This window comes from Coptis chinensis, chromosome 5 (assembly GCF_015680905.1).
Source record: "Coptis chinensis isolate HL-2020 chromosome 5, ASM1568090v1, whole genome shotgun sequence".
Classification (NCBI taxonomy): Eukaryota; Viridiplantae; Streptophyta; class Magnoliopsida; order Ranunculales; family Ranunculaceae; genus Coptis; species Coptis chinensis.
In genome coordinates this window covers 9,411,153-9,426,092 of record NC_141460.1, presented here as the reverse complement: position 1 = coordinate 9,426,092, position 14,940 = coordinate 9,411,153, and the positions used below count along the sequence as shown (strand labels likewise).

At 38.8% G+C, this 14,940-nt stretch overlaps 1 protein-coding gene and 1 pseudogene across 1 annotated transcript; one reads left to right on the top strand and one right to left on the bottom strand.

Moving 5' to 3' along the window:
• The first annotated feature begins 2,011 nt into the window (after window positions 1-2,011).
• On the top strand, window positions 2,012-3,432 carry LOC147496575 (uncharacterized). Its single transcript, XM_086562608.1, has 4 exons — window positions 2,012-2,144; window positions 2,710-2,793; window positions 2,909-3,147; window positions 3,262-3,432. Exons 1-4 carry the CDS (start codon window positions 2,012-2,014, stop codon window positions 3,430-3,432), a joined length of 627 nt encoding a protein of 208 aa, XP_086418734.1.
• A 4,091-nt stretch (window positions 3,433-7,523) lies between these two features.
• Window positions 7,524-8,637, bottom strand: LOC147496574 (bifunctional aspartate aminotransferase and glutamate/aspartate-prephenate aminotransferase pseudogene; annotated as a pseudogene).
• Between the last annotated feature and the right edge of the window lie 6,303 nt (window positions 8,638-14,940).

Here is a 14,940-nt window from a genome sequence, read left to right as displayed (position 1 = left end):
ATGATAAAAGCTCAGATTCATATAACTCTAATAAATGAATTGTGGAATATGGTCCACCACTTCACATCTAAATTGTTGTATCTTGGTAAGTTCCCTTTTTGCCATTGTTCTAAGATTTTTTAGTGCAGTCCGTGTTTACATTTTTTTCCTAGAATTTTGGATAATAAACTTGAGATGAAAGTCTCACGTTCTATTTTTAGCAAATTATTTACTCCTAAAAATAATGTGCGTACAAGATACAGGGATGATATCTTTAAAATGTTAACAATATAACTCATTCTCAATGGGGATTTGTCGATAATGCATATCAAGAGTGGCATCTCTATATTTTGTTTCAAGTAATGACTTTAACAGGTGTCGTAGTTATTGCTCAAGGGATAGATGTGATCTGGTTTGGGGAATGTTTTTTTTGCGTCCAATTCCCAGTGCAATCTTTTGAGTCTCTAGTGCACTTCACATTTTCATGTAAGTAGTTTCTTTCTTTGAAAGCAGTTTCCTCCTTGTGTTTTTTTGGTACTGTGTTTATCATATGAACAAGAGACAATGGCACTGCATTGAATTTTGAAGCTATCGTTTGGGAGGTGATACATATCTTGTTTGTGTTTTGTTCTGTCCTTTTATTTGTTCTGTTAAATAGGTACTGCCATTAGTTTACGATCGACTTACCTATATCTCATCATTAAGTCTGCTGCCTCTTCTCCTCAACCCCATCCCCTTCAAGGAAATTTGGGTGTTTGGGACTTGGGAGTAAGCTAACATCTTGTGCGAATGATCTTCAGGATCGTTTCTACGACAGTTTAGTACAACTCTTTGGAATACTGCGAAATGAAATGCGGAGAAAGAACTCAACAAGGTTCACTCCTGACAGAATCCAAAATTGAAATCCATCCCCAGTGTTCTGTTGTTCCTTCAATTCCCCCTTCAAAGCTTTAGTCACCTATTCTGTGTCAGCTTCTTTTAAGATGTCCATCCAACCAATCACCGCATATTGTATTCCCATTTCAGCTTTTCTGCTGCTGTACTAGCATTTTCCTTCTTTCCTATAAAATATGCTCCTGAACCATCTCTTGTAGACACACAGGCAAAGCACAGTCTCTATCTCTCTCTTCCTTTTTACCTTTTTCAGTGTACATATCTCTATCTATACCTTGGTCATAGGACAGTAGAGAATACATAAGCTTAGGAAACCTGTTTTTCTTACTTCAGCATGTCTTTTGTTTATGCTGCTTTTTGTCATGAAGTTTATACATAAGCTTAGGAAACCTGCTTTTTGTCTTACTTCAGCATGTCTTTTGTGACATCTTCAAGTCCTTGGCTGGAATTCCCAACAATTATCTGTTGACATGGGAGAGAGAGTGACTACAAGCCTACTCAGACTATCCAGTGAGGGGGCCTTGCCTTCCCTTTTGTTCTTTCTTTATCGTTACCACAGTAGGTTAGGTTATGTCTTTATCGATTTTGTTTGATCGATCACGATGAAGGATGAGCTTTCGGATCGACTTCGGCCGGACACGGTGATTTCTTGCTTTAATTTGCTTAGAGCTCTGAAACCAACTCCTTTGCTTTCTTGAATACCTGAATTGAACCACTTGCTATCATGAGCTTAGTTGAGTCCCTTGCGTCAGGTTTGGTTGGTCGCCGATTCGCAATTCGTCATGAGCTATAAAGCCTTTTGAACCTAATTCAGGACATAAAGTCTTATCGATAGTTACTGATGCGGGCCCTGAGAAGCATAAAAAGGTCGGCCCGCTCTTATCCTAGTAGCCGCATCATCTCTTCACTAATTGCGCCTTCTTATCGATAGTTCTTCCTGGCTTAGTCCATCCATCAGATCTTTTTCACAGACCTTGTGAAAGATTATGGGGAAGCTTTGGGGCTGTGCCTCTTCGTTTTTGGTTGGCGATTGGCCATAGGGGAGTAGAGATCAACCGATCATCACCCTTGTATCCGTCTTTTCGGGGTAAACCGCTTTCAACCACCAAGATAGGGAATGAAAGTCCTTTTCTTAGCCATGGATCTCGCTATCGGACTTGCTCTTCCGGTTGGTGGGCGTGAAAAGGGTATGTGGGTCGTTCATCGGGCGTTTCAGACATTTGAGTCTGCTTGTTCTTCCTTGTACTTCGACACTTTCTCAGATATTTTTGGTATGAATCTTCTTATATACGAGAGTCTTCCCAAATAGCTCTTCTTATTATTATTCTCCTTTTTCCTTTATATAGTACTTGCTGTGGAAAAGGTCGTCTTTTAGTGTCTTGACCCCCGATGAATAGAGTCGAATTTCATGCCCTCCCATGGTTTTCAATCAAAGACACGTCTTGATTTGGATAGGACCTTGTCTGTCCTAATGTAAGTATTTGGAGGTTGTATCGTGCTAACATATGTGGTATTACTTACACATGTAAAGGTTAAGATGTGACTTGAAGTTTTCATTACTCACAAAGACATTGTAGGTTGCTAGTTACTTCGTAAACCCTTGAGGGTTCATGTTGATTATCCTTTCTATAGAGATTCATTAATATTTGATATTAACTTTGAATAATGAATATGATCTGATTATAGGTGTGATTTACTCTTTGCTTGAAGTAAATATTAAACAGGTTCAAACTTTCGGGAACCTTTTCTTCTATTGCCTTTTGATATTGTACTCTTCTTATTCTTCTTTTATTGCCTTTTGTTTAAAGTATTACTATTTAATTTGCTTTGGTGTAGCTATGGCACTTGGTCGTCCACTGCGTACTTGTGTTACATCACAGTCTCAGGCCACTCAGCCCGCGCAAGATGGTTCTAGTGTTGGTATAATTCTTTCTTAATTTTGTACTATTCTTCTTCATACTAATCTTTTACGGTTCTGCTAGTGTTGGTACAATACTTACTAACAAATATCTTGTCTTCTAAATAATTATGAAAGCCAAAAAACGGGAGCCTAGAAAGAAGACCCAAAACCTAATTCTTAAGAACCACTTAGCACGAGGAGGTGGAAAACCGAGGATAGAGATTGCTATTGGGAAAGATAGGCCTGTATGCAATTGGAGCCAACAGTGGATCATTGAGCTTGGCGTCATTGCTAGGTTTAGAATACCGCCTTTTGCCCATTACTGGAAAGACGTGACTGATGATCAAAGGAAAAGTCTTCACAAGCTTGTTTTGGTAATTGATGTTTGTTTATTAATTGTTTCTTTTACTAAACTCTTTAAAGCATCGTGCTGAAAATTACGTCTTTATGATATCTTTGTCTGTATTTTATTTTATTTGTTTTTGTAGGAAAAGTTTGACATGGACATCCATCTACCACATGTCGAAACTACTGTTAATAATTATATTAGGGATCGTTTCAGAGATCATAGGTGTGCCCTTCACAAGTACTACGTGAGCATTCCAAATAATGTGAACAAACGTCAACACCCATTTGATGGTGTATCACAAGAGTCTTAGGAGAGATGGTGCGATCTGTGGGAAACAGATAAGTTCAAGGTAAGTGAGTTTACTCCTCTTTTTAAAGAAGAGGTTATGGCGGCCAAATTCAATGTGGGAAGTGGTAGTGCTAAAGGGTTGGTTGTTGTACTTATACACATTATAATAGTTCTTTTTATGATGCATTGTTTATTTGTTTTAACCCAGGATGTTAGTACGCATAACCAATACAGCCGCTCATGCCTTGTCGTCAACCATTGTGCTGGTTCAAAATCTTTTGTCTTGGATCCGTCTTTGACATGGTACACTTAATTGATTGATTTTAGATATTACAAATAGTTTTCTTTTTTAGTACTAACTTTGGAATTTTGTCTGTCTTTTAAAATGACACGGCCGGTTGATCCCGAGACTCAACAAGAGGTGGGATGATCGCGACTATATCGTAAGACTCATCATTTCAGTGAAAAAAAGTGGGTTTCTCCCGGGCAGAGAAAATAATTATGTAATTAACTCGTACTTACCCTTTAAGTTAGCTAAATCGTACTTTTGTGAGATAGTTATATCTATTTGTTTTCTTTTCAGGAGAGAATGGTGGAATTACAAAATCAACCTACACTAGAAGGTTCTAACCCTTTGACTGAAGAAGAGATTTTTGATGAAGTCTTGGGCGTAAGACCTGGTTATAAACGTGGTCTTGGACATGGCGAGGCACCCCATCCAAGAAAGCGTGTGGCTGGATATGAGCACCCAGATGTGGATCAGTTGAGAGCAAGGGCAGAAGAGGCAGAGTCTCAACTAGAAGAGTTGCGAGGATGGAAGGAAGCGGCTCAAGAGACACAAGAAACACACCAGGCGCAAATTCAACAACAACAACGCCAGTTGGACTATCTCATGGAGAAGCTTGGTGGTCCTCCTTCAATGTGGTATGATTTATGAATTTAACTATTTTCTGATATGTGTTGGTGTTGCTTGATTGGGATATAGTTGTTTGATCGGAATGAATAAGCCTCCATATCATGTTTTAGGTTGTATATAGTCCATTCAGTTTTGGTAAATGGAATATGGGTTTTTCACCGTCTTGTGAAATATATTATTGTGATTTTCAGGTTATGACAGGTTATTGTATTTATGAAATGTTGAAAATCTGAGAGGAGACTCTGTCGAAATTTTACTATAAAAGTCACATATCTTATCTTAGGTATGTAATTGTTTGAGATTTGGGTAGACATAAACTTTAAGTAGATGACCTATTAGTTCATAGCTCCTCACTAAATTCTTCCACCCCTATTGTTTGTGGCTTTATTTATTTATGTTTAAATTAATTTCTTTAGATTTACTTTCCCTAGTATTGATTTGATTAGTTCTATTTAACTCTATTCTATAAGTTTGTATCTTGCAGTATATATAGGTCTACCTTACTTGACTATGTTATGTAATTTTGAGGTGATTTGTTTCACGTTGGCTGTGTTGGGGTGGGGTTTCCTGTTGGTGGTTGATTAGTATGATAGGTGGGTAATCCTTTTTGTTATGAGGGAGGGTAGAGCTTTTTATTTTTTTCATATTGTCTGAGTCAGAACCTTTAGTTAGACTGATCTTGGGTAGGTTCCAAACCCGCGGATTCATCTCAATGCTACTTGGGGAGATAACTTGTCATCTTCAATAGAACATGTCACCCTATTCATGTGTTTATGTGGAGTACACATAAACAGAGTCTTCTGGTGAATCTATTGATCGAAGGGGGTTTTTTGATCGAAGAAGCTCAGCCATATTCAGAGTCTTCTAGTGAATCTATTACTTTGGAAGGGTCAACCGATTCCTTTAGTACTATGCCTACTGAGGTTAAATCCCTATCTGTTGAGTCTAGCTCGAATGAAGATGAGCCAGTGTATATGAACCTTGATGATCCCATTGAAGCTAACTCTAGATTTACAAGTGAATATCCAACAGCTACTACTGTGGATGTTGTGAGTGATGTTGAATCGAGCCCATTGGATAGAGTGATGGTCTGTTAAGGTTGATGCAATGGCCAATCGGAGGAGATCAATAGGATCTTGACTTGGGTAATCTGGAATCAAGTTCCTTGAGTTTGAAGAATCTTGATGCAACAGAGAGAGTTCTTCGGGCGGAGGTTCTTCTTCAGGAAACACCTCAATTGCTAAATGCAATAAAGAGTCGATTTTAAAGGAATTTTCAGCGCAGGCTAATGCTTGTCATATGAGGGTGAGATACATGAAATGGCTTAGACATCTTGCATTGTTCCTTCTGCTGGTTCAAATTCAGTTACAAAAGTTGTACAATAGGGGAGACCTTTCACCTATACCTTGCCAAAATTTAGTTCCTTCTGTTGTTTCAAATTCAGTTACAAAAGTTGGAGATTCAATGCGAGAAGAATTATATGGATGTAGATGAAGCCCAGCAGCCACATAAACACATGAATAGGATACACAAGGTTGTTGTTTGTGTGTTTGGCAGTGGCCTTTTGGTACTGCCAATGTTGTCTCTTGCCTCACTGAATTCTTCTACCCCTACTGCTGCCACCGCCACTGCTGCCGCCGCCGCCACTGCCGCCATGCGCCACATCGCCGCCATGCCCGCCACCGTGGGTCTTTGGACATTAGAATGTGACCTGTGAATTATTAGACATTCTTATTTGAAGTGGAAATGGGATTTTGGCTTATATATTCGTGGTCTTTAGAGTCTATGCTATCCTTAGTGCCTTGCTAAGGAGGTATATAACTTCGTACTGCAGACTCCTCTAGCCTTGTACCTTTGTGCCTCTTCATATTAATGAAATTCTTGTTTTGTATATAATTCAGTTCTTAGATTTATCTCAATGAATACTAGCTAGTAGAGGTCTAATGGATAAATTATTTGGAAACAATTTAAACTTAACATAATTGTTAATAGTTCACTGGATTTTAATTTTGACGTGATGAAACTATTATATTTTTTGTTTCAATTTTTTTTTTTTTGTGGTCTAATAGATAATATCTTTGTATGCAGATAATCTTATGCCAAAATGGATCGGTTTGGTATTAGTTTTGTGAAGAAATGGCGTTTTGGAATTGCAAGAGGCACTAGAGGAATCTAAATGTTATTTATTATCATTTTTATTTTGTGAAGATGGTTCATTCTCAAGCTACTTGAGGGATGTTTAGAAATGTTTTTGTTTAAGTTAATACTTTTCTTAAGATGAGTTCAGAAATAAAAATTATGAAAGGGGATGATGCAACTCTCTTTTGTTTCTAATGGAGTGAATTAACTCACTTTTATTTATTGAAAATTTGTTGCTTAAGATAATTGATGTTCTGGTTGTGTTTATTTGTTGAATAGGGGGGCAATTGGAAACGATATTAGTGATCAAAATAGTCTTTTGTGACGTATGTAGTGTGGGAATATGATTACAATTAACCAATAGCTACGATGAAAACGTCACTTATAACACTAATTTTTTTAATTTGTTTTACCTTTTTCGACGATAGAAACGTCACTAAAAATACACAAAATTCAAATATTTTAGATCTTTAACGATGATAACAACGTCGCTTATATAACCAAAGTTTCAAATTACTAATATCTTTAGTGACAATAAAAACGTCGCTAATAAAATATTTGTTTTTTTTAATTTTTTGGACTTATAGCGATGATTAAAACGTCACTAATAATGCTAAAATTTTCAAAATTTTCAGACTTTTATTGACGTTAAAAACGTTGCTAGTAATGCTTTATTACCGACGATTTTAAAAATGTCGCCAAAATTTCATCTTTTGCGACGTTACCGCAATGAGAATACCAAAATGAGCTAGCTTAATTTAAATTAGAGAAATAGCGACAGTAATAAACGTCGATAAATATCGGCTATTTGGCGACGTTAAAATAGCGTGGCTGCATATCATTGCCGACTATAGCATTAGCGACATTGACTCGACACTCCAAAAAGCGTCGCCAAATTGTATTAGCGACGTTTATGCGATTTTCAGCGACAATTTTTTTTGTCGCCAAAGACCCTGTTTCTTGTAGTGTTGGATAGATAAACTCCATCTATATATCACGCATATATAGATGTATTATACATCTACGCATTTATGTCAAGCGTAGGAACCAGGGGCGGATCCAGGATTGCCACTCAAGGGGGGCTGCTACAACTAATATACACTACAAATTTTGTTTTTGGGATGAATTATACACTATTATAACTAGTATTTTTTTTTGACGGAAAAGTTGGGTGTGTCCCCAACCCCTAGATCCACCCCTGCATATGCCTACCTGCTAGATACAATTATTAAGAAATGTGTGGTTTAATATATTGCATACCCTGCCAAAATCAACAATTTCACCTCCAGCATATCCAAGTCCTAAAGCAGCAACTCTAGCTTTTTGTGAAATACTATTAGCACCTAAAGTAGCTTGACTTTGAATCTTCCCACAAGCTTGAACAAAATGTGTTGGACCAGCAAGGTACCCAAGTCTCCAACCAGTCATTGCAAACGCCTTCGAAAACCCATTAACAGTCAATGTTCTCTCCCACATTCTAAGCAAAGAAGCAAAAAGCTAATATGAGTAGCTGGTGCATAAACGATATGTTCATAAATCTCATCCGATAACACTAATAGCCTAGGATGTTTCGCAACTATTTTAGCAATCTCCTCCATAAGTTTTCTAGGATAAACAGATCCAATTGGATTCGAAGGCGAACATAGAATACGTACCATCGACTTCTCATTAAGTTTTGATTCTAAAACTTTAGGATCCAACAAAAAGTTATTATTCAAAGATGTTTCTACAATCACCGGATTTGCATCAGCCATTCTAGCCATTTTAGGACAACTAACATAAAACGGATCAGGAATTATAACCTCATCACCCGGCGAACAAACATCAAGCAATCCTTGAAGTACACTTTATTTAGCACCATTACTAACTAAAATCTGATCAGGTGTATAACTAATACCATTCTCTTATTCAAGTTTATGACATATCGCTTTACGTAACTCAAAAGTACCAGCATTAGGAGTATACCTTGTATGCCCTTTCACGTATCGCATTAATCCCCGCTTCAAAGAATCAGCGATGGGGTATCGAAATCGGGTTCTCCGGCTACTAAACAGATAACAAAGTACACCAGCTTGAACTAGTGCAATAGCTTGATGGGGTTATCGCTACGGTTCTCGACGGTTTCACAGAATTCACTCTAGGACTCAATGTAGTATCGACTGTAAATGGTGTTCATACTATTTTTTTTTTTTGGAAAGTCCGGTCAGCCAACCTGTAGATCCGCCCCTGGTAGGAACTGTAACTCTTTTTTTTTTACTACCCGGACTTGCCTCATGATAACCCGAACCTGAGCACATGCCGCGCAAGACCCGGACTTGAGATTAAAAAGGAAATCACTAAATTAGCACATGTGATGTGACCCAGAAGGGCCTGAACTAATTATCTTTGTTTTCATTTGCGCACGTCCGGACATGGGCTCACATCCCATAAGCCCATAACTGTTCACTTCCCTTGTATAGTTATATCCTTTGGCTTCTTTGTTATTCCTAACATTCCAGAATTGCGAAATAAAATATCAAGCGCCCACACTTACTCATCCGGAGTCGGGAATACTTGAGTAGGAGATGTGAAGCCCACTACTCATTCGGAATCGAGTCGTCATCCGAAAGAGAGAATAAAGGAAATTCCTTATACTTGTTGAAGCCTGACTTCACGTCCTTCCTTGAATCCTTTTCCTGTATCTATTTGGATAGCTCCTTTGTAAACACTATATAGGTCTCTTGCTAGCTGCCATTAGTACCTTAAATCCACAGTTTCCCCCATTGACAATTTCTTAAACTTCCAGGTGCTTGCTTGTTGTTTTAGAAAATAACTTGTTTCTTCACTCTCGATTGATTCTGTCGAAAACAGAAAACAAGCACTGAAGATTTTCTAGCAGAACTTGAGTTTGGTTGCTTTGAAGACCGCCATACACAAGGTGTTGAACCTGTTCTTTCTTTTATTGCTACCATATTGGATTCAAAGGAAAGTAGGTATATTGCAATCATTTTTCTCTTTCTTTCACTGATTGAGGGTTTGAGTCCAAAGTGTGTTAAGGTTTGTATAGAAGAACTTGAAGTTTTGGGTGTCAACAACCACGTTTTCCTTTCTAAAATTGAACAGGCAATTCCGGCTTTGCTACCACCACTTCCAATTCCGAATATATCCTTTTGACCGTGCACTCTTAATCAACTTCCAATGTCTCACCCATCAGCTTCGGGTCCTTTAAATAGCAAGGCAGTTTCGGATTCAGTACCGGGCAATGCCGTTTCAGGTTCAATTGTTATAGCAGTTCCGGGTTATAGAGCAATTACCGATGTTCCTCTTTCGACCGCGCCGAAAACTAAAATCCCCACTTTTGACTGGAATATTATTCCATTCGGTGATATTTCGGATTTGGGAAAGATCCTTAACACATTTGCAATTCCAAAAGAAATCAAAATTGAATATCCATGGACTGCCTACCTTAGAACCGACGACAGTCCCTTGATATTCCTTGGACTGCTGAAAGGTAGACTCCAACTCCCCTTGCCTTCGTTTATGGCAGATGCTCTCGAGTACTTCCAAGTCTCGATCAACAGAGTAATGCCTTGGTTTGTTCGCAACCGTCACATACATGCACATATTGGGCCGAGAGCACAATATATTGGTGACTTAAGGAAATCGAAGTTTTGGTAGCCAATAACCACATTAAGAACTTAAACAATCGGTTCGGTGTTGGTCAAGATTATTTCGATGATCGGCTTTGCTAGTGAACCAGCACGCCCATATTGATCAAGTTAGTACCATTGCTATCACTGCGTATTCCCAAATCCAATGTCTCACCAATCAATGTCGGGCTCTTCAATCCACAAATTAAAGCAGTTCCGAATCCAGTACTGGGCAATGCTATTGTCGAGGCAGTTCCGGATATGTTAAGTTACAATGCAATTCGGATAGGCCGTGTACTATAGTTGATAATATAGTTTCGGATTCTTCTGTCCACAAAACAGTTTGGGTTTGTTACGAGAGAAAACGATTACCAAACTTGGACATTACGTGTTCCTTATTAGCTAAGAAGTGGAGTTCTGAACTTAAACAAGTTCCGGAAGTGGAGTTCCAGGCAAGCTAGGAAGTGGTGTTCCGAACTTGGACAAGTTTCGAACGTGGAGTTCCAGACTAGCTAGGAAGTGGAGTTCCTAACTAGCTAGGAAGTGAAATTCTGAACTTGGACAAGTTCCGAACGTGGAGTTCCTAACTAACTAGGAAGTGGAGTTCCGAACTTGGACAAGTTCCGAACGTGGAGTTCCTGACTAGCTAGGAAGTGAAATTCCGAACTTAGACAAGTTTCGAACGTGGAGTTCCAGACTAGTTAGGAAGTAGAGTTTCGAATGTGGAGTTCCTAACTAGTTAGGAAGTAGAGTTTCGAACTTGGACAAGTTCCGAAGGTGAAGTTCTAGACTAGCTAGGATGCAGTGCTATTTTCTTCTTATTTGCATAAATATGTATACACAGATGCCCTACTTTTCTCTCATATGATGGTTGCACATTCGACCGTTGAGGGAAAATGACTAAAGTGTCGAATTATATTTTATACAAATTCATATTCCGAATCTTAGAAAAACAAGGTTTTGTAGAAAAATAGGGTTTGCCCCTGTGTCAATTCCTGTAAATACCTTTAGTTTTGTTAAGAAATAAGACTTTGTAGGAACGTAGGGTGTGCCCCTGTATTATTTCCTGTAGAGTCTTTAAATGATCTGATATCTAATGCATAAACCAACACTTATAAGCATAAGGCATTAGAACTGCTTTTAGGAGGATAAAATCCAAGCTAAGTTAAACTTTCTCCATCACACGAGGAACAACACATGAGATCTTTCACTCATCATCCCGAGAAAGCTTTCTAAAGGTTCTGATACAACTTTGGCCAACATATGGGATCTCTCACCGAACATCCAAAAAGTATCCCAACAGAAAATTATAAAAGAAACAATGCTCTGAAAAGAGAAATGTAATTTTTATTGAGAATTGATTGGCATAGATCATGCCCCCAGTATAGTGGAAGCAGATCCAAATTTGTGAAAATTTTGTCTCTTAGAAGCTAAGAGTAGTATAACATTACTTGAAAACAGTACATGTTAGCATCGAGATTCACCGCTGGAGGATCTTTCATGAACATCTTGTTCCTGGTTAACTTCAAAGATGTCCTCATAAGGATAAGTTAAAGTGGTAAAGTCCCTATCCTGTGGGGGTAATTTATTACTTCCGAACGTGTCACTAATCTTCTGTCTCTTGGACTTATCTTGATAGGAATTCCTGTCGACTAACTTGTGCTTCGACTGTGGTTCCTCGGACTTCCTATCATTATAATGACTAGCAGAGCTCCTACCAACAGGAATGGAGGTGACATTTGTTATCACTCTTTTATGAGAAGATTCCCTATCCAATTGGTCTTCTTCTAGTTCCGCATACTTATCGATCCGAGCCTACAACTCTGTCATGTTCGTAGGCTCCTCTTTCTTCAAGGACATGTATAGACCAGAAGTGGGATCTAACCCCTTTCTAAAGGCCACAATGGCGAGGGTCTCATTGACGTTGTCAATATGCAATTGCACCTTGTTAAATCTTTTGGTGAAATCCCTAATACGCTCGTCCTTTCAGATCTTCATGTCAAATAGTGCATCAGCGGTTTTAATGTAGGGTCGGTTGCAACTGAATTTCATAATGAAATTGATGGATAACACCTTAAACTCGTGAATGCTGCCCTTGGGCAGCTTCGTGTACTAGATGAGTGCTGAGTTTGTCAAACTTGAAGCAAAATACCGGCACAAATAATGATCTTTCTTAGAAAGACCCACCATTGTTTGACGATAAACGAGCACATGAGAGACCGGATCTCCTTTGCCATTAAATTTAGAGAACTTCGGTGGTTTATAATAATGGGGGATGTATCCACTCATAACATGTCGTGAAAAAGGAGTTCCAATGTCTCCCTCGATTGCTGACTGAACAACTGACTCATCCATCTTAGTTGGTTTCGAACCTTGCAATTCCTTCAGTATTTGCGCCTTGAGCTGTGTAAGAGTAGTCGGTTAATGAATTTGAGTTCTCTCATTGTTATACCTCGGACCTGGACTCTCGTAGTTCTCATCTCGATGATAACGTGGTTCCGGATCCCAAGATCGAGTGGAGGAGTTTGCAAAACTGGATCGGGGAACCGAGGGATTCTGAGGCAATGAAATTTCCCTTGGAACTGAAAGTCTTCTTCGTACTGAGGGTGGCCTTGATAGTTGTGGATTTTGGGAAAACACATTCGGACGTCCATCCCTCGTACCTCTAGAACTTGAATACCAAGAGAAGTCAGTTTCATGTGAACTCGAGTGTCGGGTTGGATCCAATTTCAGATTATAATCCGAATTTGGTTGGTCGCTATGATACCCAACGAAGTAAGGGATATAAGGCGTAGGGACGTAACCCTCACTATGGTCAAGACTTGGTGGCCGGAACTGCCTCCCTCGAGTTTCCATCAGTAGGCAACACTACTCTTGGGGGTGAACAACCCTCCTGCATGCGGTAGTAGTCATGTAAAAAACGCAAACGAGCCTCTTGTCGACCACGTTCAGCCATCACAGCATCCATGATGGATTGGTTGGTTATGGAAGATTGGGGAGTATCGTTGTTAGGCTCATCTTTTTCATGACCCTGGCCAAAACGATGATCTCCTCTACATTCAGATTGTCTTTAAGAAGTAAGATGTGAGTTATTGATCTCGTTATTCCCCTCGTTACTTTGATTCACATTGGCTCTTGTAGTAACTATGATTTTGAATCAAAGTGAAGATAAGAATTATTTTTTTTTAAAGAACAACAAACCCAAGAAAAATTGGTGGGTAGGAGAACCTAGAACCGAAAAAATTTCGACCAAGAAATCAAATCAATTCTGTATGGTGTTCCCACAGACGGCTCCAATTGTGTGATGATTTTTCCTAATCTAGAAACACAAATATTTTGTTGATGATCAAAGAACAATGAGAAGTATTGGATCAAGAAGAAGAAGGGATGTAGAAGATGATGAGTTGAACCACGTTCTTTAATGGCTGCCTACGTATCCTGTGAATAGGAATCAAACTCAAAGTGTAGTTCAACTATTCTATTTATAAGAATAGATGAGGTTTCCCAATTAGTGTTTAACTAGGAGACCGTCTCTTGTTAAGTCTCATCTTGACTATTCTAGAAGCCCCCATGTTTCCCAAGTCAAATAGGCCTCCTTTATTGACTTAAACAACAAAAAACATGTTTAGGTTCGGAGTAGTAGTTAGAGCTCCGAGCCTAGTAGTTGAGTTCCGGATTTGGAGTTCATAGTTAGGAGTTGGTTATACGAACCTACTACTCCAACTAGTTCCAAAGCCCACGAACCTGCTCCGAACCTAGTAGTTGAGTTTCGGATTTGGAATTCATAGTTAGGAGTTGGTTATACGAACCTACTACTCCAACTAGTTCCAAAGCCCACGAACCTGCTCCGAACCTAGTAGTTGAGTTCCGGATTTGGAGTTCATAGTTAGAAGTTGGTTATACGAATCTACTACTCCAACTAGTTTCAAAACCCACGAACCTGCTCCGAACCTTCAATTCTCCGAGCCTACGCCAACCAATTTCGAACCTCCTCTTCTTATTTCACTCTTGAACCTAGGAGGTGGCAGGACCTGGACTTAAAGTGTGTTCTAGTACGTACTTCCTACCCACACTAAGACCATACCTGAGCGTTAAGAAGATGTTGTCACGTGTCACATATTTATTTGCTAAAATATTTACACACACCAAGTAGAGACAATCATCGATTAAGCAAGCTATTGCTCAAATCTATCTAATATGGAGTAGTTGTATCGTTGCAAGGGATTCAAAAGTCGGGTTCGCAATCTTTAATGAAAGTTTGTAAGCTCTTTGGTTTCTTAAATAATAGAAATCCAACTGGTAGAGAAGGTGAATAGTGCTGATTGAATAACCCTTGGATCCCAACCATTAGATTTGGACACGTGTTATCAATTTTTGTTAAAAAAAACAAAAATCATGTGTGGCACTCGTGAGGGGTATTTAGGCCATTTTGAAATTATGAGCAAAACCTACATAGCAGTTAAAGCTGACCAAGTCAACTGACAGAACTGGAGCCAAAAACGAATTACACAACTTATTAAAAGTGGGGCCAAAATCGAATTAACCCAAGATTCTAAATACAAGCCTAGTCAAAATAAATATCACCGTTCAATGGAATGCTTCATGCTGGCTGCTTAGGAGACTCCAAAATTGATGTCCAGTACCAGTTCCGATTACATTGAGTACATTGAGCATCGAATTTTATCCAAAGGATGTGCAGCACACTGTTTTGAAAAACATTGATAAGTTGATTTAAGGATCGTAAGTTTTATTTCCTACCATTTTTCCATGAGATAGATGCTACATTGGTTGGTATTACATGCTCCAAAGCAAATGTATTTCAGTGTTCATGGTTGTGCTATTGACC